The following is a 27,236-nucleotide window of genomic DNA, read 5'->3' as shown; positions in this document are numbered from 1 at the left end:
TTCATCTTGGACTGATATGCACCTTGATACCCACATTCATCTGTCTGAGCCAATCTGGGCAAGATTTACTTTTCCTCTGCAAAAATGTGCACTGAGGATATTTAAAGTACGTCTGCGAAGGCCCCAAAGTGGTTTTGGCTTCTAGTCCAGGATGCTGGGCACACATACGCAGACACACATCTCAGAGATACCAAATGCACTGTTCCTTTAGAGGTTGGACAGATGCAGAGCAGAATACGAGAGGGCCAAATCCCCAACAGAACAATGTTTAGCGTACGAAACGGTGGAGACAGTTGTTGACAGAGCAGAGATATTTTTGAACAGGTCTAGGACAGAGCTGTGTGCATGGATGCTTTCTTAATCCCAGTCTCCCCTACAGAGCGAAAGAGTGTGTGTGTGTGTGTGTGTGTGTGTGTGTGTGTGTGTGTGTGTGTGTGTATTTTTACTGTTGCACAAACAGTGTTAGATATTTCAGTCACATAAGTTCACTCTAGGACAAAATTACACCGTACTATGTACTATTTTAGCACATGTTGTTAAATATTGCACAAGAAGGATTGTTGCAACAAAGAAATAATCTAGCACACAACAACACAAATGTCCATACTTTGTGTATGTTAGTAATACAAGTAAAAAAAAAATGTTAAAAGCATAGTGTGCAAAATTCGACAGCATTTAATGGTAAGAAAATATATCTTAACTTAAAGCACACCTATCTATTTTCTAAATCCTATTTTATGTTAAAATACCTCAATAAAGCGTTACATTAGAATTTGATTACCATGTTACTGGGTCTTATTAGTAGTAAAAGAGGCGCAAGAGCACTTACTACTTACTACTACTGCATAAATCCCTTGGGCACCACTAAGATGCTGCATAAAACCCCAATTTGACTGTATTCACATGTCGATGAATGCCAATCAATCGCAGACCAGCAGCTCGCTATAAGGGCGCGATGATCACCATGCAGAGGTAAATCCTCTGCACGTGCGTGGTAAAAGAAAATAAGGGGAGGAAGAGGAAGGAAACATTTCCTGAGATATAGATCAAAGCAATTTTGGCTGAAGTGGGAGTGAAAAAAAAAACCGTCAATAGTGGTGTGACAGGCAGAGGCAAAGCATAGGCCTGCAGAGAGGCGACTGATGTCATCGATGCGGTGTCCTCTGTCGAAAGATTTGTCCTAGAATCCAGTTCAACATGAAGTTTGATGCAAAAAAAAAAAAATCACAACTATCTATAAAAGAAAAAGGTAGAAATGGAAGGAGGCGCATCCTAAAACACACCTGTCTGTTGCAGATGGGCACGATACTTGAACCACAAGCTAAACTTTAACGACTGACACAGCGCCGTGACCTCCAGATCAGGCATTATGCCACAAGTCAATTTGAATAGCCCATTTACAGTTTCGAAAAAAACACAACATGATCAGGAAATTTTGTTCGTACCAGTGCTCCATTCAACTGTACATAGTCCAAAAAAAAAATAGAAGCATGCAAAAAAATGAAAGGAAAGAGAAGTCTATGTACACGGCTATAAACATAGTGAAGTACAACGTAGATAATCCCGAATGGAAAGTTTGGAAAGTTATCTATCTTGTGTAATGAATTTAGATCACTCAGAGGATCCTCAATTGCCATCATTGTGTTTTTTTAGTGTGTGTGGTTGTGGAGGAGACCAAGGCAGTGAGGAAGAGGAGAACAGCATGCATTAACATGACTGCAGAGCCAGCCCAGTCGGTAAACAAGGAGCAGCTGAACAACACACACACAGAGGTCATGTGATGTTATTTTCTATTTTGGATGTCATAACGCCGCCAATTTTCAACAGAGTAAAATTGTGAGGCTGAATGCTTGGATGTCGAGGAGCGTGATTGGACAACATCATCAAACCATGAACCGCTCCCTGACGGGGACTTTGTCAAAACTTAAAGCGCAAAATCTCAAAGACGCCCACATTTGTCCTTGACCAACGTGTCTGAACGAGGTAAGCGATACATTCAGCGAAAAATATCTTTTTGCATTCAGCAGACTGATTTTCAGCGAGCGAACACCATAATTACTCACCATCAATCCCACTGTATGTTATTGCGCGGCTAATTTCCATAAGTGGGCATGCTCGCACGCCTCAGTAAGTTGCTGAACATGGCGAACATGCTTGCTGCACAGCAATAGACCCGCATTGTCATTCCGAGCATGCCGCTGGAGACGCGCATTCTTCTCTATCTGGAGGAAACAGTGCCTGAACAAAGCTGTGGAGAAACGCTTGCCGTGCATTAATACGCTGAACCACAAAGAGAATGCAGCACATAATAATACCCAATGATCTTGCCCATTATGAGGCCTTCGGTCAATATTGTTTTTTCCGAGTAAGAGGGACAAAGACTCCCATCTCCGACTCCAGCGCACGGCACGCCGGTTGCAGCTATTGACGTTCATCGTGGAAAGATGTCCAATCAAGTGCCAATGTGGTTTAGCCTTCACACGCCTCCTAATCCTATCATCTAATTAGCAGCAAAACGTTAATTGTCAGTCCGCACTGTACATCATTGATCGCTCTCATTGCCACAATTGACTTTGTGCCTCCTTCTGCTGAGTGGTCAATACGAGGCGCTCACATTCACTCTATGTCCGCTCTCTGTCGCGGACGTCAAGTGGCCACTAAGATGATCAAGTAGGTACACGCACATGCACGTGTGAATGCAGGGGCAGCTGCACAGTTAACAAGAGGGGCCTGTATTTGAAACTCCGCTAGCTGACAGAACTTTGCTGTGCTCTGCAACTCTGCACTGTCCTTCCCAAGACCTATCAGCATTAGATCGGTCCCCATGTCTGTGCGACACACACCTACGCGCTAAAGCATTTATACCGTGTAAAGCTAAAGGTTCTGAGGTTTAGTGGCCTTCAAGGGACTGTCTAGCAGGGGTGGGCAAACTTTTTGACTGGTCGGCCAAGATGGGTTCTAAAATTTGACAGAGGAGCCAGACCAGGAGCAGATGGATGGAGTGTTTAGGTGACCCACCTCATAGGAGATAAACATAACATGGGATATGTAGAAAATGTGTTTTAATGTCAGTTGCAAATGAACAAAAGCCTGACAACAAAATATTTGTCTTTGAAACCGCATAGTATTGAGCTCTTTATGGAAATGACTCTTTAAACACGAAAACATCAATGAAATACAGCTATTTTATTACTTACTATTAATGTAATTTCTTCAGGTTAAGCGGGCTGGATTAAAAAGCCTAAGGGGACGCATATGACCTTAGACATATGACCATAGACCAGGCACGGGCCATAGTTTGCCCATGCCTGGTCTAGCCTAACACTGGCATGGTTGTAAAAAGGCAAGGTGGGGCTGGAAAGCTGGCAGTTCAGTCAACTAGCATAATCAATATGGAGGACAAACATGGGAGGCGAGAGCTGGGAGCTTTCCAATGATCCAGACAGTCCTCCGGAGCCAAAAATAAACTTCATAAGGTTGTCAGACAAGGGCTTATGGCACAGGCTGCCAGTTAGTCCTTCTATTTGAGCAACTTTTAAGCTGCAAATCATAAACAAGATGCCTGAAGCCAAATACATTTGATGAAAGTAAAGTCTTAATATCAAAGACCTTTTTTTTTTTTTTTTTTAACCCCACCATACCACAGGTGCTCCAAACTTCTGGGTACGTTGACCCATTTTTGATATTTTGCACTGTCTAAAACACATGGCCTGCAAACATGAAAGAGCAGAATTTCCCAAGATTTCAATTTTCAATCATCCCACCAATTTGTGGTTTCTACGTATTGACAGTATTCCTCAGGGTGGATACTTGGGAAAGCATACTGAAAGACGACTGTTTTGCAAATTGAGGAACACAATGTCCGCCCTGAAGCTCAGTGGGATGATTTGAAATCTGTTGTAGCTTCGGGAGAGAACGCAGGGGTTCTGCTTTGGCCTTTGCAGCTCCCTGACTGTGCAGCCCAGATCCTAAAATGTAATTAACTAAGCAACCCATGGCACAAACACACATCCCATACCAGCTATGATTAATTTATGTTGGTGTCCATCACAGACTGAGACACTTCAGGCAAATTGTTTGTGACTAGGCTCAAAGCATTTGTGACAATACAAGATAAATGTCTTATTAATGCAATAAGTACAATCACTACGTTTTTGGTAGTTGAATACATGAAACAAACCATTCTCCTTTCTAACTTTTGTACATTTATGCAATTAGTTTTAAGGTTAACTTTTCCACTCTCGCACATGCGTGTGCAACAATAAATGCATTTATAGACTGAGCCAGGCAAATTATAGAATGAGATGTCTGACATTTCGGCTTCAAGATACAGTCAACGTGACAGTTTCAGACATCGCTCATGAAAAAAGCTCTCGCATTGGTGACCTCTTAGGGATCGGTGCAACTTGTTGTTCACAGTATGAAACCCAGGGGAAAAAAAGGTAAATGATGACTGACTTAATGGGCAGTTCCCATGGCAACTCATCGGACTTAAGATGGTATGCCTCCAGACCCGGCTTAACCTCCAACTGCCTACATCTGTCAGTGCACGCATTGGAGTCAGTGCGGGACATGCTGGGATGGGACATGCAGCCTCATCAGAGATCAGTTAGCTTCAATAAGTCTTTGAGAAAAACTTTGAATTTGAATAATTTTGAAATTGAGAGGAGGAAAAACAACGCACGTTTGAACATTGAAGTTTTGAAAACTGTCTATGGTACACAATTATACCACTACCGCGCACTACCGAAATCTCGAGTGCTTGCTTTGCCGTTCTCCATAGGAACGTACAGTCCTCTCCGTCAATTCCTTAATTGACGACAGTAAGCTAGTGCGAGCCTTTAGCCCATCATTAAAATAATGCAATCAGTCGTGGATAATGAAAAATATAATTTGGTTACGATGGCTGTGGTTCCCTATTTAGTTTCCTCATGTCCGCCTTATTTTATAAAGCAAAAGTCTGATAGACAGTTTGATTTATCTTGGAGCTATTTCCAGAGGCACTGAGAGGTTTTTTTTAGCACTTTTCTTTTTTTTGTAAACTTTATGTACTCCTGAGAGGTAACACACAACTAAGCCAAAGTTTTTTGCGACGCCTCCCCCAATATAACAGCTACATGTAGGACAAAAGGGTTTTGAAACAGTTCTGGTTGATTTACCTCAAAGATTGAGTCTGTAGCATTCTAAGTGACAATGACAACAACAGTAATGATGGGGCAAGTGGTCAACCCACGGTAAGCTGCACTGCAGTTAACCGACTGCCTTTATTAACTTGAAATAAATAAAACTTAAACATTGCGATATTGCATTATGAAAAAATGCATTTCAAAAATGAATCAATTGAACGCGAGGGGATGATAGACCACTCAGTAGACCTCTGAACAATTTGCCCCCCTCACTTGTAAGATGATGGCTACATCCCTGCTAATACAAGTACTGCAGTCGACAGCCTATGGCCTCAAGTAGCATTTACACAAAAGAGTGTTTCCAGTCCACCCCACCCCGCCCACGCTCCCATTATTGTGTATTTACCAGATAAATACACAATATTCAACATCCCAACGACTTTTCCACCTTTCAAAGCCACTGCTGCATCAAATCTTTCACCGCTTTCACCTGCAAGGTCTTGGTGAAAACCAAAGAAAGCCAGCTTAGAGTGAGCCAGCTGTGCTGTATTCTTGTAAACATAGAGAGCAGACGACGTGCTCCACTACACACATGAGTCAGCCAGGCTTGGCTCGGTGTGACTCAACAGGTCAGCTCGGCACTGCAGGGTTAAAAATGGCCAAGGCTGTGCTTTTCTGTTCCTGCTTTTATCCGGGATTTACTGTGATCTATTATTACCAGCTACTTATTACTTTATGTGGTCACAAGCTTACAGATTAATCTCACAAAAACCTCTGGAGGACTGATGAAAAGACGTTCTAATTATGCGTTCACATCTAACACAGCTGCATTATGTATATGAAAAGGTAACCGAGTGCAATAAAATACTGCAGTTGCTGTGCCTAAGCAGGCAAATGTGAATGATGACATTTTCAGTAATAGACAATTTAAATCAAACTACAACAAACTGGGGTATTCCCCAGGCCCACAGCATTGGCTTAACAGGGTTGTTTTCTCACTGCATGCAGCGCTACTTTGGATGAAAAACGTGTAGCTGCGCTGCTTCTTCACCCATAAAAACCCACAACATTATGCCGTCTTGATTGCTGTACAAATATCTTGTTATAACCCAGTTGATCGATGACGGCTGAAGGTGTAACGTTGTGGTAACGCACACTTGAAACCCCGGTGGAATGGGAACCGGAGCTGAAAAATTCTGCCGTGAAAAGGTTACAGTTGGCGTTTTAGGTTAACATGAGGGTCGATGTGTCTGCGAGAGACCGAGGCCTCGGGTCAGTCAAAGCAGCATTTGCACCTGGTCATATGAAACACAACATGACAGTACCTTTGGTGGGATTTCAATGTAAACAATGAAATAATTTATAGTTTAATACTGATATCAACAAAACCAGAGGTGTTTTCTCAACACAGATAGGGTCGGGTTTGGTCAGTATCGTGTTTACTTTTGCACGTTCAGGTAATAACAAGACAAGGTAATTTGGTGTTTTCCCCTTGGGCTACACAATCAATTACACGTGTGAGGGTTATGAGGCAGCCCGTAATCAGGCAGCACAGAGAAGGTTATGTGTCTCTCTACTAGAATCATTACATAAGACCCATTTTCATAAAGCAATGCTGTGGATTTAGACCCCCCCTACTGGTTGTATACTTTCACTACAAAAGTAGAGGGGTCGTGATACGTTTACTCAGTCCTGCTTGTTTCACACTGGACTGCGGTGATTGTGGTGCAATGTGGTGGCAAATATGGCGTCATGGCAGCAAGTGAGTGTGTATAAATAGCAGCAAATTGAATTTTGAGATCACCTGATGCTTCGATAAAAAAAAATTAATTATCTTCCGATGTGGAAAAAGCCTGAACACAACAACCAATCCAACACGCACTCACACTCCTGGCTGAGACACAGCGCGAGGCTGACATTAATTACACTGCTGACTCGGACACTGTGATATACGCTTCTTCCGCCCTTTTCAACACCGTCGCATCCTCGTCAATATGCCTAATGAGATCCCATGAGATGGTTCAAGGATGAGTCAGTCTGGTGCTCCTCAGGCCTGGACATGTGACGCTGTGCCTGTAGGGTCCAGGATATTGTTCCCAGCATGACCACACATTAACCTTTTCATGAATTCAAATTGCTCTGAGGGCAACTCTGGCCCTTTGCCTCAACTCCAACCGTAATCATATACCATTTTAGTGGTCTCCGGACTAATTAGCACATCCTGTGCTGTGCATTAAGGGGACTCCCACGGATTTAGCAAATTAAAACTATTGCTGTGAATTTTTTCACGATGACACCATGACAACGTGAAGGATATCAATGATTTATTTATTTTATATAATTTAGCAGTGCTCACAGAGCTTTTACAAAACCCCTCGAATCCCGCAAACATCACGTAAACATTTGGAAAACATAAATAATTCACACAAAAGTGGGGGGAAAAAAGTCACAAGGCAGTGATCACACTCACCCGTACATTCACTGGTGCCCATCTTCATCAATAAGTGCTTTTGTGAACACTATCACAGTGCACAAAGCAAAACAGAAGTAATTGACAGAACTCAGACTGACAGACTAACAGGTCTCACGGTGGGTTCGGTAAATTCCACAAGTTCCTGTTTTAGTTTATTTATCTTGGTTATGATGTTACCACTGGGTGAAGCAGCAGCTCGAGTGGCCTTCCTGGCAGTTTCACTTCATCACATATTTCTTCCTGAACCCGGAATTAATAAAAACGTGGAGACCCAGAGGAAATCATATCCCCTTGTACGTCATATGTCAAACTACATCAGAACCTGCAGCGTTGAAATGTTGTCTCCCCCTTGTGGCGGTGACAATAATTTCTTAATCTTGAGCCCCATGAGCTACAATTTTGCCACGCCTGCTGCTTTAGATGACTTGGGCTAATACATCACTGCCGGTTGACATTTAATTCATTTCCACAGGTAAAAGCTTCCAACGCAAAAAGAAACAGGTGCCACATACCAATGAATAATGAAGAGAAAGATTTGTTAAAAAAAAAAAAAGCAATAAGGTGTCTGGCTTCATGAATGAGAGAATCCTTCTTAGCCTCCCTGTTGCCCCCATCCGACAGGGGAAAACTTTGTGTTCCCGTTTCCCTTTTCACAGAGGACATGACAAACTTTTTCGTGAACAAAATAGTCCGGTCACAGAAGTTCTGCTTCATCATCATCATCCTCAGATCCCGAGGGTCCCTGACGAACCTCCTCATACCACTTGTTGGTCAGAGTCTTCATCTGGATGCGGCCGTGGAGCAGGTCCTACGAGGCACAAAGGACAAACATTTGAGCAAAGTGCGCAGGCGGGGAGAGAGAAACCCTGAAACACGGCTCGGCGCCACAGGCTGCACTTGCCAAATACAGGCTGAGCTAACGGGTACTTCAACACATATTGTTAACGCCAGCGACACTGCTGTGTAACTCCACGGGTTTAGTCATTTATCAGGAGTGTGTTAATGATGGATTTGTATTGTCAGTACAGTTGTGTTGTCCTGCTCAGCTAAAAAACACGACACAAATCAGCCCCTGGCAGCATCTTTGACATTGAAAGACTGGGTGGGCATCAAACTTGGGATCAGACAACTTTCTCGGGCTTCCCTTTGATGTTTGAGGTTCATGCAGGGCTGAAGAGGCATTTGTCAGCCTAAATAACCATTACCAACTACTATTACAGAGCAGTTCCTACGCAAAAAAGAAGTCTACTGGAAGACATCAGGTCAGTGAATCACATTTCTGATATTTAAAATAAAAAACAGTTTGACAAGACACAAACAACGGGATGAAAATGTCAGAATCTACAGATCCACATGCAACTTAATCTGCAAAAATTGGAATTCACAGAGTGGTTCCTCTGTTGGAGCTTTTTTATTTATTTTTTTTTAATTCTTTTTGTATTTGTTTATTTTTAATATGAGAACAAATGGGAAAACAGACCAGCCAGTGCTGCTGTGGTCCAGCTGATTTTCTCTCTACTCACCTCTTGGGTGAGGCGGCGAGTGAAAAAGGGGTTAAGGTATTTAGCATCGAGCCACATAAAGCCCTTCAGATCTTGTCTCTGGTAGATGTGAGCCTCGTACTCCTCCTCTGTCAGCTCTGACAGGTGCTCGGACTCGATGGTATTACCCTGGAGACAAAGCAGAGGGAAAAGACAGCCAAGTTAGGATAAATAGAACGAATGAAATCAAGACTTGGGGGGTGTGAAAGGGGCAGAGTGCAAACGGATGAATGGGGAAGACAGAGTGCTTAAATCCAGATTACTCCCAGGACGAGCAGGGGATTGGAGGAGGGAGCGGAGGGAGCAGTCCGAGGGGAATAACTTCAAAGGGAGTACAAAGGATGTAGGGGGGAAAATGGAAGGTCAAAAGATGTGGTTGCCAGAACCCAGGGGTACAATGCTCAGCTTTCAAATGGAAATAAATTCACTTCAAGACATTACCGAGAGTACAGCTGAAAATCAAAACTATTTTTGTGTCACATCAACTCAGTCGCTGTCAGCTCAGCCTCTTAATTGTAAGCACTTTCTTCCTTAAACAAACCACAATCAAGCCTTTGGAGTCCACGCACGCGGAGGGAACAATACGAGTCTGATGGCAGATAAAAGAACACGGCTTCGAAGGAGTCGGCAAAACAGCGGGCAGGGATGTATGCGCGCATGTGTACAAAAGTGTGGCGCGCTGGAAGAGACTCATCAGCGCGTACCATTTTCTCCGTCTTGCTCAGATTGATGTCTTTCTTGCTCTTGCGCCGCGACTGGCTTTCCTCAATGTCCATGATTCGGATAAGCGGCATGGTCCCGCCCCCCAGGAAGAGGATGGTGAAGAGTACAATGATGATGGTGGTGGTGCCAATCAGCTGCCTCTTCTCGATGGGCTCGAGGCCCAGATGGAGGCTGAGCGCGTAGGGGATGGCGCCTCGCAAACCTGGCAGAGGAAGAAAAGATAAATTGAAAATAATCATAATAAAAAGAAAAACTAAAAAAAAACACCACCAACAACAACAGCAGCAGCAGCAGCAGCAGCGACGCAGAATCTGAATTTGCTGAGAGGTAAGTACTCAAAATGACTTGTTTATGAAATTTAAACATTAATTTTACATATTTATATACATGTAACGAAATACATGCAATTGTCTATAGTTCCTTAAAGCAACACTATATAGCTGCGTTGACATAAATTGACAAATATTAGATATATTGTTTTATAATTCATTGCCCTACACCATTGGCCCAACACTGGCCAGTTATAGCACGATATAGCACACAGGGTTGTTCCAGCCACTCCAGTAAGATCAGCAGTCAGTTCTGATTCTGCTTGGTATCTCACCGCTAAACCACATGATGAACATCATTTTAGGGGTGATTTTGTGATCTCGGAAAAAGTTCAACAGGAACGACAGAGGGAAGATGTTCACCGCTCGGCCAAGAAGAACCAGGACCTGTGAACAGAATGAGAGCGTCATGAAGTGGCAAAGTCCTTCATAGAGAAATGACATCTATGTGTAATGAAAAAGGCCACTCACGATGCACCAAATAACAAAGGATATTTCAAAGTTGTGGGGGAAGCTGAAGATGGAGAGGCCCAGGAAGGCAAACACACACGTCTCTGCGGAGGGAAATGAGTGAAAACACCATTAGGCTTGTGGAGCGGGGGAAAAAAAAAAAAAATGAATTCACATTTTACAATAAAATTCACTGACCACACATGAAGGCCACAGTGCGCAGCGTCTGCTGCATTAAAATCTGGGTGACAGGCGACAGGTTGTGGTGGGTGTAGTGGGACATCACGATTCCCGCAAAGAGAATAGACATGATTCCTGCAAATAATCAGAAAGCATTAAAAAAAAAAAAAACCTTGTGGGGTCACACAAAGACGATAACTGCGAGAGTCTGAACCCACCGGACAACTTGATGCCTTCGGCCAGGCCGTAGGGAAGGTACGCAAATATTATCATCATGCCAAACTCCAGCGAAGGAGTCTTTCTCAGGTCAAAGTGTTTGAGAAACTGACGACAGAGTTAGGGAACTCAAACAGACACACACAGCAGCAGGCTATGAACGTTACGGAGCTCAAAGTGAGTGTGGATACAAGTGACGAGATGAGTCCGGTGAGGGTTCCCAAGGCGGCAGAACCGAAGAACATGTTGAGGAAGTAACCAAGGGCCTGTATAAAGATCTCCCATCCCGTCACGGTGGAGTTGTTGGAGCGAGAGAAGAATCCCTCCGCTGTGCTAAGAGGTGGGGGGCAGGGGGAAACAGGGCAAATTGACATCAAATAGCTAAAGACCGTCTGGTGTAATACACATATAGGACACTAGAGGGCAGAAAAACTCCATTGCTAAATCTTGGAAGTTTTTTTTTTTTTTTCAATCCTAGTAAGCGGCGAAAGCTTGGTAATCAAGAAATTCTTAATTATGAATAGCATTTTGTTATTGATATTAATGGTTATTAATTGGCAAAAATACTTTTTTTTGATTTTGTTTTGTGCAATTAACACTCCCACAAATAGTACCGGTACAAAAAGCCCAACACAGTTTAATTGTGAGTCTAATATTAATGCCTACAAGCTTAATGGTGCGCCCTGCACCCTGCATCTGTGCTTGACAACTGAGTGGCTCTCTAAGAAATCAAGTGTACACGGCGCTAACAACTAGCAAACTGCCTGGGTTGTTCAGCCTATCTATTATTTACAGATTCGTTCTCTAGATGGGTGAAGGCGCACGTTTAGCTGGCCATGAGTCGGAGAGATAAGGCCGCAACGGTTCGAGACCGGCAGCCGGAGAGACAGCGGCGTGTAAAGCTCTGCTGTTCTTCCAGTTGTTTCGTCTAACACTTTTGTGCACATGCCAGTGCATCCAGCCTGCAGCCTGAGGGGGCAAAAACAGTGGCAAATTATTCTAACATGTGGTTACGCTCGGAAAGACTCCGTTCAGTGAAATTTGTGCGGAGGCATTTTTTTTTTCCCTCCAGTTTTTGTCTCTTTATTGCTAAGAGGTTGGTTTCCAGTTAAGCCTTCCCTGTTTCCACACAAAATCCTCGTCTGAATGTATTCAATGGCAGTAACATCCGGCAGATCGCAGCCTTTAAAAAGCAGCTTTTGGGCTTGATATATCACAGATGCTGACAGAAACATCTGCATGTCAGGATTCGGGAAGGGTAAAATAGGTTAATCGTCCTGCTCTTGTTACTTCCTGGAAGGCTAATTTAAAAAAAAAAAAAAATAAGAAGAAGGTGAGAGATCAAATTTACATTAGTTTGCATTAGTTCCTCCTATGCAAAATTTAAAAAAATAATGTTTTGCTTGTTTCATTTTTCAAAGTGTGTTCTACAACAAGCAGTTGTGGCCAATGACACCTTTCTTGGGTGAGTGCCAACTCTTTTTGTAGGAGGCCGCAAACAGACAGAGTTTCAGGCACTAGCCTGTGGGATGTAAAAAATAAATATATAAACAAATAAATAAATAATCATAAAATGTGGGTACTGTAAAATCGGTGGTAATGTGTTTGTAGACTGGTTGCAGGTCATTTGTAAGGCGCAAGGAGCAGGTGGTCTAATGCTGCCAAAGAAAATGCCACTGAGGGAAAATAAATCTTACTTTGTGAGGACGATGGAGACGGCGTCGTTGAGGATGCTCTCGCCAAACACAAGCATGTTGAGTACCGGGTCTACATTGAGGGCATTGAAGATGGCAATGGTAGCTACGGGGTCCACAGCTGAGATTAGTGAGCCAAAGGCAAAGCTGGAGGAGGTGGCGGGACAATGTGATATTTAATTGACCAGAAATCACAAGCAACATTTGCAAAAAAGAAAACAGAACAGAAGAAAAAAAACCTTTATTGATCCCCAAGGGGAAAATTCAGGTTGTAACAGTAGCAATAGAACACAAGACAGAATCACAACCCTAAATACTAGTTTATGGGGTCAAAGGTCAACTTTGTCCTAAAGACATGGGACCAGTTGCAGGTTTATAAGGATCCCTCAAGACACACCCGTGTCAAATTTGGGGCTTCCAACGCATGAGGAACCCACTAACCCTAATTATAATCCCAACATTAACCCTAACCTCAACCCTAACCCAAAGCTCCCATACAAGTCTATGAGGGTCAAAAGTGAACTTTGTCCTAGAGACATGGGGCCACTTGCTTTTTCAGGAGACCCCATGAGACGCCCACGTAGGCCTGGGCGATATGGCAAATTTTTTTTATCACGATATGTTTTCTTATATTGCTCGATGTCGATAATTATCACAATATGAATTTTTTTTTAATCAATAATAGTTTTAATATTAATATTCTCCTTGGACCGCAAAGAAACCAGAAGGATTATTTTTATATATTTATTGTTAGAATGTATGACAATATAAAACATTCAACAACAAACCGACAGAACCAAGACGTTTGTATTATTTTTTACATCTTAGATGTACTGAAATAAAATAACTTAAATGTTGAGGATTATGTGTCTTGTTTTTAACATCTCTCAAACATTTTAGAGGTAGTGTACTAAACTGATTAAATAAAATAAAAACTAAAATAAAAAGAGGTACAGACAGACAGTACAATATTGCACGTCGCTGCTCTGGTTATGTTTCTGTACTGCGTCGATTCTTTTCTTGTACGAGGTAGCTGCGTTAAAGGCTGACTGTATTGTTGTTTGAAGAGCAACTGTTTGCTTAGCACTGTCGCTAGCTAGGCTACTGCTACTGCTAGCGGGAGTATTATGCAGCATACTCCCCCTGGGCGCAGCAGTGCGTTGTTTTTAGCATTACCTGCGGGGAGGCTAGCATGAAAACGTAAACTCTGGCTTTCATGCCATTCTTTATCGTGGTACTCCTTGAGATGTTGAAAGAGGTTCGTGGTGTTTCCCGTTTTGCTTGGGACTGTTCTCCGACATAATTTGCACTTAGCGTTAGCCTGTACTTTGTCGGACCTGAGGTAGCCGACAGTTTCTTCACTTCCCTCGACTTCTGATTGCTCCTCGCTAGTCGCTACTCATTTCTACATGTTCCTATAACTAGATTTAGCGGACGGCTGTGTGTGTCTCCCATCTGAGTTGTTGTGAGCGAGAGGAGGCGGGTGGAGCGAAGGAAGCACGCCGTTGTTTCTCTGCTGGGATTGGCTGTTCATTTAGCACGCGCTTGTTTCTCTCCTGTGGGATTGGTTGGGTTATCGAAATAACAGCGCAAGCATTTATCATCGTTATCGTGGAGTTTTTAAACGCGATTATTATCGCAATCGTTTTATCGCCCAGGCCTACGCCCACGTCAAATTTGGGCCTTCTAGCACATGAGGAACCCCGAAACCCTAACCCTAATTTCAGCCTTAAGCATAACCCTAATGCCATGCAAGTCTATGAGGGTCAAAAGTCAACTTTGTCCTAGAGACATGGGACCACTTGTAGGTTCATCAGGATCCCTAAAGACACACCCACGTCAAATTTGGGGCTTCTAGCACACGAGCAACCCCCTAACCCTAACCCTAATCCCAACCTGAATCCCAACACCAACCTAACCCAGAGCTCCCCCAAATTTGACATGGGTGTGTATTTAGGGATCATGATGAAACTGCATTTGGTCTCTCGGACAAAGTTGACTTTTGACCCCATAGACTTGTATGGGAGCTCTGGATTAAGGTTGGGGTTAGGGTTAAGATGAGCACCATGAATTTAAGAAATAATGGAATGAGAAACACCTTTAGAAGTTATTTTAGAATGGATAAAACCTGTCAGAGTAACTTGCTGATCAATGAACATGGAAAACTCACCTGTCAGTCATGCTCATCTTATAGATAACATCAGCCTGAAAAAACCATAACAGGGCAAAAAACATACGTCAGAGACACATGCTGGCTTGACAAAAACAAACCAAGCAGAAAAAATATGACCAAACACGCATGAAGAAATACAATGCCCTATTGATATCTTTGGATGTTTTCTGCAGCTACCTCCGCGAGCAGACCATTTAGACAGCGGAGAAGCAAAAACGACTGCTCACCTGTCCCAGGAAATAGATGCCACCGCCGACTATGAAGGCAGAGATAGCTGTGCCGATGACGGCGAAGAGCGTGATGGAGCCGATGTTCTGGAAGAAGTTACCCTAAAACGTACGAGGGCACACGGCAGAGGCCAAGTTCATAGGTTTAGTGGGTGTGTTATGTAACACGCGGACACTGTTTATATGCAAAGTGGGACACAGCACAGGTACACATTGGTCTATTCTTTTTTTTTTTTTTTTTTTTTGAGATGTCAGCACACTGTTTGAATTGGAGCCAGTAAAGCACATCCGCAGGCAGCCTATACAAATGTCATACATACAAAACACGAGCTGGAAGATATTAGCGGTCAAAGAAATACATAGCCGGCAGAACAGAGAGCAGCGCCGCACTGATTCTACGCTTCCACATCATTTCCAGCCGGAAGCATGAAAAAAATAAATAAAACAAACTCAAAGCCTGCTTTGCTTGCGTTCCCGTTAATTACTTCTTTATTCACTGCGATGTGTCTTGCATTTTAAGTACCTGAAAATAGTTTTCATGCAAGAAACGGCACCTCACTTTAAGGATTTTATGCAACCGCATACTTCTGGACATCTGGCACCCACATTACCCTCTTGATGAAGTGAAATTGTGCCGCATGAGACAACCAATCAGACCCTCCAGTTTTTGGTGATTTCGCAATTGTGGAAATTCACCAAAACTGACTTTCTGTTCACTTCTTTTGATTTTTTTCCAACACTGCATATTTCCTTGTTTACCACAACTTACAATTTAAAAATATGACTACTCATATGGCATTATAAATTGTTAACTAAGCTTTTTTTAGAAAAAAAAAAAAAAAAAAAAAACCTTCCACAAAGTTTCTTGCAAATTTTCAGCATTTTTTGAGTCAGTCTTAGAAAAATAAAAGTGTGAAATTGGATACAACATGGGTAGCTTTATATACACTATCAGTCAAAAGTTTGGACACACCATCTCATGGAAATCTTTTTTTTTTTTATACTGAAGACATCAACTATATGAGCAAGATATATGTAATTGTGCGGCAAAGGAAAAGCACATTAAATAACTTTAAACATGCTTTTTATGAACTGTGGCTATTTTGAGGAATTTAAATATAAAACTTGTTTGTTATTTTATACTTTTATTGTTTCCCACATAATTCCATGAGTGTTCATACAAAGTTTTGACACCTTCAGTGAGAAACTGCAAGGTCAATAGTCACGAGAATGAAAGAAGAGACATTAAATACATGGGGTGTGTCCAAACTTTTGACTGGTAGCGCACGTTACGCCGTGTTTAGTACACAGGCTGGTATGCCGAGGCCGATCCCATTGCGAACGTGCCTAGCGCCGTTCATGTTGTGCGTCTTGAGCAATGTAAACAAAGCAGAGTACACCCCGGCGTACCTTATGTAAGGAGTATCCTGATTCAAAGATGATGGGCGGCAGGAGCAGAAGGAAGAACATGTTGGGCCGAAACATCTCCTCCTCCTGTTGTGGGAGGACAGAGAACACAGCGGATTAGAGTCGCGGAGGAGAAGGAAAAACCTTTCCACCGAGCTGCGTGAACAACAGTCAGGTGCTCTACTTCCAAAACATCAATTAGCCCGCCGCATCCAGCAAGGCCGTCGTTGGCTGAGATTTGAACGCAATGCTGTTTTTCACTCTTGCGGATGGAAGTTCTGAGTGATGCACCGCACGCTTGTGGTTATGGTAGCGTTTTAGTCAAGACCGCACCGACCGAGACCAAAACATTATCAAGACTAGAGAGTATCGAGATCGAGACAAGACCAAGACATTAAGAGTTCGAGACCAAGACAAGACCAAGACTGCGTCTATCAAAGAAAAACAACAACAAAACAGAAAAACATGACAAGTGTCTTTTTTTCAATTCAAGTTTGCTTCTAAATCAAACAGTGATATCTATTTTCAGTAACATTTTGCTAATTTGCCAACTATTTTAAACCATTTTCAAAACAGCAACTTTGCTTCATAAAATAAAATAAAAAAAAAATAAGGCTGTGTTACTCTGGGTGTCACAAAGAGAGCATAAAACGGCAGCAGCTGGATTCTTTTCCGTTATTTCTGTCATTGCAGTGTTGGCTGAGTCTTGACCAGTCTTGATCAAAAATCCCGAGTCCGCCCAGTCCGAGACCGAGACAAGACTGAAGAGTAAAAATGAGTCCGAGATGAGACCGAGACCCTTAAAAAGTGGTCTGAAGGCCGAGACCCATCTGGAATACTACAACACTAGGCCATGGCGAACTGGGTTTTACTATTCATCCGGCTGCTGCTGAAAACTGGTTCAGTGATGATCGTCTGACTTGCCACTTAGTCATGAGCTAGTGAGGGGAAAGGAGGGGGGGGATGGGAGGGTGATAGTAGCAACCCTTCATCTGACATGACATATCTGGATGTGGATTCACACTAACGCACGCACGCACGGGCACACGCACGTCGCGTGAGGCAGAAAAGCCCTCACGCCCTGCTTCTGACATGCTCGCCCTTATTTTAACACATGCTGTAAAAGCACACGTCAACGCTTGCTTACACCACTACAACTCGGGCGTCGCTTGTTCACCCCGCCGCTCACGCTCGCACACCGACACAAGATGGAGTGACCTTAGCTCCGGTTATTTCAGCGATATAATGAAATCATTGTTGCTTCTCCACTAAATGGGCCAGCCCTCTTGGATCAGGCGTGGGCATCATGTGGCCGTGCGTTACACCGCTTTTGCGCGATGCACCGTGTGATCCTGCGCGAGCCCTCGTGTTTGTGTGCAGACACGAGCTGCGTCAAGACGGTTTGCCGCTAATGTAAAAGTCAATGGGTGGCAGCTGACAGGAAGAGGGCAGGAAGCTAGGCCCCGGCGCGGTGGCGTGAAAAACAAAAAAACTGTTCAAAGACCTTTGCGGCTCAACTTCAGATGAAGAAAAAAAAAGCCACCTTTTATTTTGATGTGCGTTCTATTTTAAGTGTGTCGCTCGTCAGAACGGAGCCAGAATGTCATGCAGATAGACGCACGTTTAACCGACAGTTATCTCTATTTGTCAAAGTTGTGGCAAGAAAAATGATCTTTTTAAAAAAAAAAGGTCTGCAAAAATATGAAACACTGGTAGGACCACGTTTATAAACATCTCACTTTGCATTTGCTTTCAAATGACAGATTAGTCAGGGTCGAGAAGCAAAGGAGCATAAAATGACAAATGTCCAGACCAGTCTGCGCACTGCTTGTCAAGATGGTAACTCTCGGTTTTCTCCCAACGACACTTTTAGCACTGTGCTGGCTATAAGCTTTCAGAAATAGGTCAGGCATAGAGCCTAGCCTATAAAGGACACATGCCGCGGTAAAAGCCTTGCGCTCCTGCTCCCTTTGTCTTATTTTGCATTTAATTTTGTGAAAAAGTAGGCCAACAACAAACGCTCCCAGGTTGCCACTTTCGCTGACATTTATCTAAGGCAGTGGTCCTCGACTCTTTAGCGAGGGAGAAAGGTCAGGGATGAATATTAACGCGTGAGGCAGAGGACGGTATGTTGTGTATGCGCTGCAATCTGACAGCTACACGGATGCATTTTTGCATGCGCCAGCACGCGTCTAACCCTGCAGAGAAGAATTTCTATGAGAACTGAGCAAGTGGAGACAAATAAAAAAGCTTTTGTGGAATGTATGCATGTGTGTGTTCCCCAAATAATGATGCAGGCCTTTGTCTACTATAACTGGAGACTTTTTTGTGCAGCAGGTTTTTATACTTTTTTTTCTCAATTTTAACTACCATCAACTTATAGTGGGTAAAATGTGATATTATGAAATAAATGCAAAATTGACTTTTCTTTTCCATTTGCTTTGACAGAAATATTCATTATAGGTCAAGTACTTTCTTCTATGAATGCAATGAAATCATACCCTAAATTTCAGCTTTTTGTGGTAGATCCTGATCTTTTAGGACTAAGACGTTGAAGCCAATGTGAGAGACTGGCTAAAATAAAAAGATCTTTGCCCTGTGGAAAAGTTTCAGACCTGCCAATGGCAGTCACACACATATGGACAAGGCAGTACACATCTCACTTTTTCTTAATTGGTGTTCAGTTAAACAGAATTGTTAATCAGAGTGAAAGAAAAGATGGTAACATTTGATGGTCAGTTTTTTGTTAAATTAAAAAAAAAAAATTAACTAATTAACTAAATATGAAACTGAACGTATTTAAGAAGTTATTTACAAATTCTTTGACAAACAGTACTAACGCAAACTTGTTCGAGTGACAGTAGTGCAGTTTTAGTTTACTCCTACTGTGGCGGCCGAGGGAGGACTTAAGATACCACACACTGGAGGAGGGAGTGCTGAGCTTGAACTAAATGAACGAGACGAGGTGACGAGACGAGATGCCAGCTACGTCATCGGGGGGCTCTGAGACGAGCAGTGACGATGGAAAAGCATTCCATGTGGGGATACGGATTCCCTGAAGGTTTAAGGCACGGTGACATCATCATGGGGGGGGAGAAAAAAACCATAACCATAATTAAAACTGCTGTCCCTGCATCACTCATTGTTGCATGGTAGAGATCTAATAAAAGCACGAGCCCTGTGGGGGGTTTCAAGTACACCGCTTAACAGAACAGGAGAGATTTAGCCCCGATGTCACCGTACAAGCAGGCGCCTCACTACAATAAAGAAAATCGTGGCCCACAATAGACTGGAGACGCGGATATAATTCACATGCGTTGACTGCGTTGACCAGATTCTCTTTTTCAATCTGTGTCAAAGTGCAGGCGGCCGGACGAAAGAGAAGAGAGAAGTGAACGGTAACAGAGAATAACTGAGTCACAGAAGAGCTCTTCACACGCTAGATTGTAGCAGTGGGACTGGAGATGAAAGGGAAAACAGTTGAGAAGGCAGATTGGTACAAAAGATGAAGAGAAGGGCGAGTGACGGCAGAATGCCACCGCCGGGGGAGTAGCATACCCCTACTTGGCTGAAGGGGCAATTCTAGGGGCTTGCTGGACGAGCCAAGTGGGACCTCTTTAGAAATCAAGCCACGGGGCAGCCCCCGAAGAAAACTGCCATCACAAGGACGTATCCAGCGGAGACATGATGAAAAAATCTCCGGTTATGGGAAGAAAAGGCAGATGGCGTCCACAGACTGCCACCAGGTTCACACGGCCCGTTCAGAAGGGCAAATCGCTCCTCTGTCGCGTCCCGATGTCAGCGTGAAGGATGTGACGGCATCAGAGGCGGTCGAGGACGTTTTATTTGTGACAACTGGTCTGGATTTTATGATAGAATAGAATAAACCTTCATAAGTCCAGCGTGGGAGTAAAACTGCACCTTACAGCAGAAGGAATTATAGATTTAAAAGATGCAAATAATAAATTACAACGAAGGATGCAACAGCGGCCATGTGTACGTCAAGACTTGTGCGTGCGTGCACTTTTACTGAGTCCCACTGGTGCAGCTGTTTGTTATCCTCCATCGAGTTATCGAGTCTAACAGCTGGAAAACAGGAAGGAAGGCAGGATCGGTGAGACTTCTATTTCACACACTTTGGGTGGAGCATCCTGTAGCTGAAAGAGCGACATTTAATGTGGGGATCAAAATATGACAGTGACACGAAGCTGCTTCAGCAGCTAAAAGAAACTGCAGAAAAGCCGTTAGGAGTTAACACGTTAAGATTGTTCTTCCAGCTGACAGATATACTGAGCTGATAATACAAAACGCTTCATATTTTGAGCACATGACTGCGTAACTGTCAGTACACAGTATTTCAAAATTAAGCTATTCAATAGTCCATGTACCGTTGTCAGTAAATAATGACCAGATATTCTATAAAATAAATGATAGGAGGTTACATAACATTTTTGCACTTTAAAGCAAGCATATGTGCGGTAGGCTCAGTTTCATGACATGCCGCTGAGATGGGAGAAACACTGACAGAATTACAGTTTTGCCGGTGGCTGTGTTACTCAGTGAAATTTTAACAGCACATCCTGCTATTAGGGCCTCTGTCCCCGACAACTCAAAAGTAATGGATGTGCATCATGGTCGGGGTCTTTTGAAGACTTGAGGGCTGCTGACTAATTTTTCCCATGCAAGGCTGGAGCCTGAGAGACTGAAGAGGAAGTATCAGACTCAAACATCGAGGCACCAACACAATTGGAACACACAATTATTTCAGCAAAGTGATGTTGTGCCTCATAAATTGCTTATCGCATGCTTCTTTTTAGTATACATATATACATGTGTGTGTGTGTGTGTGTGTGTGTGTGTGTGTGTGTGTGTGTGTGTGTGAAAATTTATCTTCCAGCTCGGCCACCTCCCTCCAAACAACTCGTCAACAATGATGCATGATTTGCCAATAGGCCTCTGGGACATAATAATGAACAAGCAGCAACAGTGCGTTGTTTTTGTGGGATTTTTTTGTTTTGTTTTGTTTTGTGGGAAGAAGCTTATTACTCCCTGATAGTATCAAAAATAATTGATACAGATAGACAGTGGGGAGGCTGGCACATGAATGAGAAAGGGCAGAGTGCTTAGTTGCTTAGTAACTGACTTTCCACAAGAGCTTCTGGAACCGAACAAAGTTTTCTTTTACATTATGACGCTTATTTTCTTAAATGGTTAAATTAAATGAATTCTTAAGGGAAAAAAAAAAAAAGGTGATACGCACATAACGGTCAAAGTTGATTGACCGTATGGATTTCACGAGTAGCACTGGAATGAATATGACGACGCTGCTGCTGCCGCCACTGCACTGGGTCAATCTGGAAATTGTTGAAGACGCACCTTGTTTGGAGCGGACACCGTTTGTGAGACTGTACGCGATAAAGACTTGCACGCAAAGTTCCATCCGTGAACGCCAGAAAGGAAATGTTGGGACTGAAAGACATGAAACTGAAAGGCGCTGCTGTTTTCTCACTCCTCCTCCCAGCGTGCACATCACATGCTGTTTTCAACATATCCATTTTCAGCCGTCCATTTCACATGGTCATAGCAGTGGAGCAACCAGCCCATTCAAGCGCGAATGAAGAATTTAACTGCAAGCACACTGACGTGACACAAGGACGAAGCGGCAAAACGCATGTAATGCGCATGGGATAAATGCTGAGGAGGTACAATAATGTGGAGCGAAAAAACGCAAAAATTCAGATCACTGTCGTTATCAATTAAAGTCTGCACCTGCAGACATGTCAAACATAAAACGTTGCAATAATTGTCATCGACGGTTACTATAATTCACACACAGGTACACAAGATGCATAAACAAAATGGGCGTAGAGAATGACGGGGGTCTCGGTACAGAAGGGCTCTGGGGTCTCTGGTTTCTGGTGCAGATGACTCAGCAACACCCTGGGGCCCCCGGCCCAAAAAAACAATGGCTCCAGTGTGCAGGGAACATTGACACAACCTGTCCTCCGTTTCTCCCTTCCCCCGCATGCTACCGCTCGCTCCCCACTACCTCTTGTTCATTCGCTCCCGCACTCGCTGGCAGAGAACAAGGAATGTTAATTAAAGGCTGTGAGAACCAGGAGGGGGGGCGGGGGGAGGGAGGCTTCATCGGGATACCGGAGAAGGGAAAGATAGCTGGCAAATAATGGAACGTGCCACTGTGAATAGGTAACAAAGCACAGATCCAAAGAGATGAGATTTTTTGTTTAGGAGGGAAGAACAAAAAAATTGTCCATGAAATGAATAACAGGGCAAAGTGGCAGGCAGGGAGAGATGACAGAATACAGTGGGTGGGGGATTTCCAGAGAATTTGCTGTGGGATATTTGTGTTGTGCAAGAGCTGGGAAAACTAGTTAACTCTCCCTTCCTGGGGAAAAAAATATTTACAACAATCCAGACCAAAAACTGACATTTGTCCCAGCCTTATAAATCAAGTGATTAATATCACTGCTGTGTGGGGAGCTAATTTTCCAACGGACACGAGGGCAAAGGGATTCAATGGAGGGAGCGCCGGTCGCAAGGCCGTGTGTTTGTGTGTTTTAGTGTTCGGCAAGCATCGTTGCGAGTGGAAAGTTGCTCAGAATTAAAAAACAAAACAAAAGAAACACATAAAATACAAAAAGAAAATCCAACCATACCTTCCAGTTTGCCAGTTCTTGGAACTCAATGATCTTAATGAAACCTCCCATTATAATCCCTAGAAAACACAGGCAGGAGAGAAAACAATATAACAATTGTTCAAACATTTTTATGTATGTATGGGAAAAAAGTATGGGAAAAAAAGGAGAAAATGTAAAATCAAGGCCACTGGTTTGAATCACACATGCTCGACAAAAGAACCATTTTAAAGGGCCTGTCTTTGCTTTGCCTTTGACATGCTCCCCATGGACCTTGGCTGTTTTGTGACAACACCTAGCAGGACAGTATTTAACAAGAATAAGAATCATAAGAGAAGAGGAAAACACAGAGACATGTCAAAAAGCCAAAGTGAGAGGGACCGAGGGGGGTGGGCAGTGAGTGCAATCCTAAATCCTGGAAGAGGGGGTAAAAAGGAAACGCAGAGAGGAAAATAAAGGGGCGGAAGTGAAGAAAAAAAGATAGGCCCTGCTTCCTGATTTGCAAGCAAAGTGTTATGTTTTCAGAACAGAGTTCCCCACTCTCAACAGTGACAGGCTCTGCTTCATCTGCAGCATTAAGGCTTCAGCAAAGGGTCCGATCGGATGCAGGAAGGAGACAATGGCGGGCACTGCCGGGAGCAGCGCCAACCTAGAGTGACCTTCGATGAGGAGCAGAATGACTTATAGAGAAAAAAAATGTCAATGTATATTTTTTTTCTATGAGACCTCTTTCAAAAACATAACTGGCACGGCTCTTAAAGCCTCTGGTTTAGGCAACATTGATTATCTTAAAAGACACGTTTGAATATGAACTTGTACTGCAATCTTAAACAAGATTAGCCCTTTAATTGTGACATCACCAAACAGAAATAGTTCTGAGGAAAAAAAAAGAAGGTTTGAAGATAAATGGGGAATATCAGGGGTGCCTGCGCCAATCAGCATGTTTACGTGAGAGGAACTTACCGAGGGACACGACAGCCACGCTCTCTGGAAGAAAATGGAGCTTGAACTTGATAAGCAGGTGCACCAATATGATGCAGATACCTGAGGAAAGCAGAGAACACTGAGTGAATATTCAGGACAAATACATCCATGTCTCAGCCATCTTGTCATAACAACTTAGATCAGCCCAAAAATAACCCTCACTTCGTCATCGTGCAAAGATGTTTTCTCTGGCTGCTTTTGGCCCACACAACCTGCACGGGTGTATACAGGGACGTTTATTTAACAGGGACTGCCTCCTATACAGCAGCCAGTTAAGCAAAACATCAACCAAACAATTAAGGATATGACACGATCATCACCACCCTGTGGATAATGGCAAGTGGGAAATACATACATTTGCAAGGAGGGGAAGTAGTTTCACTTGCATTGACGAGAGTGCTCAGGTCAAAGAGCTCTCAGGGACTCTGCCATCATTGCACATCTGAGGATCTAAATCTGGAAAGCCAGTTTGCTGTGGGCAGCTACATACAGGCCAAGCACAGAATCGACTCTGCTAACAGCCCATTTTTGATTAAGTAGGTTTTATGCAAATTAGACTGGGCATTTGCAATAATGTACACAAAGTACACACATTTGACACGAAATGACATTTTCCTCCAATCAAAACCTGCAATTAGCTTGGAACTATGCCATGAGCAAAGTACTGTAAGTATATCAACTTGATGAAGTGAATGTGTACACAAAATATCATAATCATAATGCACAAGGGCCCAATACAGTGAATTGCAACCAATTTATTATTGTAACAAGCAGTTTATTTTGTTAAATCGCAGGAGGAACAAGAGGTTGGATCATTTCATCTGGACTGTTAAAGAAAGATGCTAGAAGAAGGTCTTAACTGCTGTTAAAGCAACAGCAGTCACATTAGACTATCAGAGTTTCTGCTTCTAATTAGCGAGTGTATGCATAATGTATGCCATTTCCTTAGTCCTCTTGAGAGGGCATATGACTTAACCTGAACTAGAGTGCATAATGGGGACTGTGTCCGAAAGAGCAGCTCATGACCTCACATACGATAATGTTTAAAACCACATCCCTTACTTCTCCATTTCCTTCAAGCCAGAACATCAAGTCACACATTTGATCTAATGAACTCAGAGATGGCTGTACATTTGCTGGATATTTGCTGAAGAAGAACCAAAGTTATGTGCATTGCATTAACCACAGTGAAAGCATTTCCTGGTTGTGGAATCCTGCATTCTCTATACACTGATGGATAATAATCTTGGATCCTCTGGGAGGGATCTACGCTAGTGGTCAATTGAAAACAAAATTGAGTCTGACAGATATTTGGCGATGACGCAGAAGAGATGTACATACCGATGACCAAGAGGCTGAAGAATATGGTCAACCCGCTGGACTGCTCTTCCTCCTGGGCCTTGACCCCTGTTTGCACTGGAAGAATTGGCTTGGGTGTTGGGGCTGTAGGCGTTGTTGGCTTGACAGTTGTTGTTGTGGTTTGAAGGGTCTCATTGCTGTAGCTATCCGTGTCATTGGGCTTGCTGCAAGGACACAATCGTAGGCATATGATCAAGTGATCCCGTAGGTCGACTAGGCACACTGTAAATCACTGTATCTACAAAGGCACAGGTCCTTCTTACGTATAATGGCAAAATTTTGATACAGAATACTTTACTAAAATATTAAAGGTTAATGCAACTGAACTGTTTTTTTTTTGTTTGTTTGTTTGTTTTTTGGTAAAATGAAGACATTTTGACTATCATCTGAAAGGCTTCTTTAGTTCCGAGCACCTTCAGGCTCTTTTTTTTTTTTTTTTTTTTTTCCCCCCATAAAGAAGAATGTCGGCTTAACGAGTTCTGACATACATTCACTTTAAATCAGTCAATTTCTAGAAGTTTAAGGTTTTACGGCATATTTTCGAAGAGAAAAAAAATCTGCAAAAATTACCTAACCGCAAAGTAATTGAGAATGAGAGCGTGACAGTCGGGTAAAGAAGGAAAAATATCATTACTGATCACTATTGAAACAGCTCTTGAATACACACGTTTAGAAAAACTGACAATTCTAGGGTTGTACGAAGTGTCAGTCAACAATAATTTGATTTAAGTCTTATTGTTGTCCTGCGAAATTGTCTTAAAGGGCTGTGCCGTGATAAATTGGATATCATATACTATATTCTAATATACTGTATGATATAAAATATACAGAAGTGATGCTACTGCTAGCTAGATACAATGCTATTGCTAGGTACAACGGGTGAACTTGTCTTCAGTAATGAAGAATTGTCGTCCCAAACCTGACTGTTTCTTCTTTGGGACCGTCTTCATTTTCACGTTTTAAATCTACTTGTGTGTTTTCAGCAGTCTCGTGGTTTTCTTTGACATGTTCATGTCTCCCCGTCAGGTCCGACAGGTTTTCTCTCTCGCTTCGCTGTGGCACGCACGGATTTAGGAACAACAACAGAAGGGACAACAGTAAAATTACATTCCGAACACCAGACATTCTTAAAAACGAACGTTTAGACAAGAGAACGCGGTTTTGTAATTAAATAGACGGAGAGCCCCATTTCGACAGCCGGACACGTATGTTTACATCACGATACTACTTCCTGGTGAGATGACCGATGGGAGTTGTAGTCTTTATGTTTCATAGACAACGCGACGGAATGCGGCGAGAAACACAAAGTGATTGTTAGTTATTAAAACGTGTTTATATTAAATCGTGTTCTCTCACTTTTGTTTGAGGTGGAACGGGCGGTTACTTGTGTAAATACATATAAATCTTATAAAACATCTAAACTCAATTTCCCATGAGCTTGCGTAGTGACGCGTCAGCAATCTGACGACAGTTCTTTATGTCCTGCACGTCATGCAGTTTCTTTACCTGCAGGGAAAACGACGCTAAACGTTGCATACAACAGTGGCTTTATGTGGTTTAGATAAACAAAAGTGAAACAATAATGTGTGCTTTGATGAAAGTATGAATGCTTTTCAAGGTTTGGGCGTCAGTTTTGTTTACAGTTTGGTTACTTTGTTTTATTTAACTGCACGCACAGACACGAAAGGACCACACCAA

At 42.8% G+C, this 27,236-nt stretch overlaps 1 protein-coding gene across 1 annotated transcript; it reads right to left on the bottom strand.

The window, feature by feature from the left end:
- Nucleotides 1-7,435: 7,435 nt before the first annotated feature.
- slc9a8 (solute carrier family 9 member 8) lies at nt 7,436-26,778 on the bottom strand. Its single transcript, XM_076028531.1, has 16 exons — nt 26,458-26,778; nt 25,521-25,702; nt 24,159-24,239; nt 23,217-23,275; nt 16,543-16,626; nt 15,133-15,234; nt 14,903-14,937; nt 12,736-12,879; nt 11,230-11,371; nt 11,041-11,146; nt 10,841-10,957; nt 10,664-10,746; nt 10,468-10,579; nt 9,845-10,065; nt 9,123-9,269; nt 7,436-8,407 (listed from the first exon to the last, which is right to left on the bottom strand). The coding sequence occupies exons 1-16, from the start codon at nt 26,661-26,663 to the stop codon at nt 8,294-8,296; spliced, it is 1,935 nt and encodes a 644-aa protein (XP_075884646.1). The 5' UTR covers nt 26,664-26,778; the 3' UTR covers nt 7,436-8,293.
- Between the last annotated feature and the right edge of the window lie 458 nt (nt 26,779-27,236).

Source organism: Nelusetta ayraudi, unplaced genomic scaffold, assembly GCF_046127955.1.
Source record: "Nelusetta ayraudi isolate G7.1 ecotype Tasmania unplaced genomic scaffold, CSIRO-AGI_Nayr_v1 ptg000024l, whole genome shotgun sequence".
NCBI classification, from domain to species: Eukaryota; Metazoa; Chordata; class Actinopteri; order Tetraodontiformes; family Monacanthidae; genus Nelusetta; species Nelusetta ayraudi.
The sequence above is the reverse complement of the archived record's forward strand: the minus strand, read 5'-3'. Positions and strand labels throughout refer to the sequence as shown.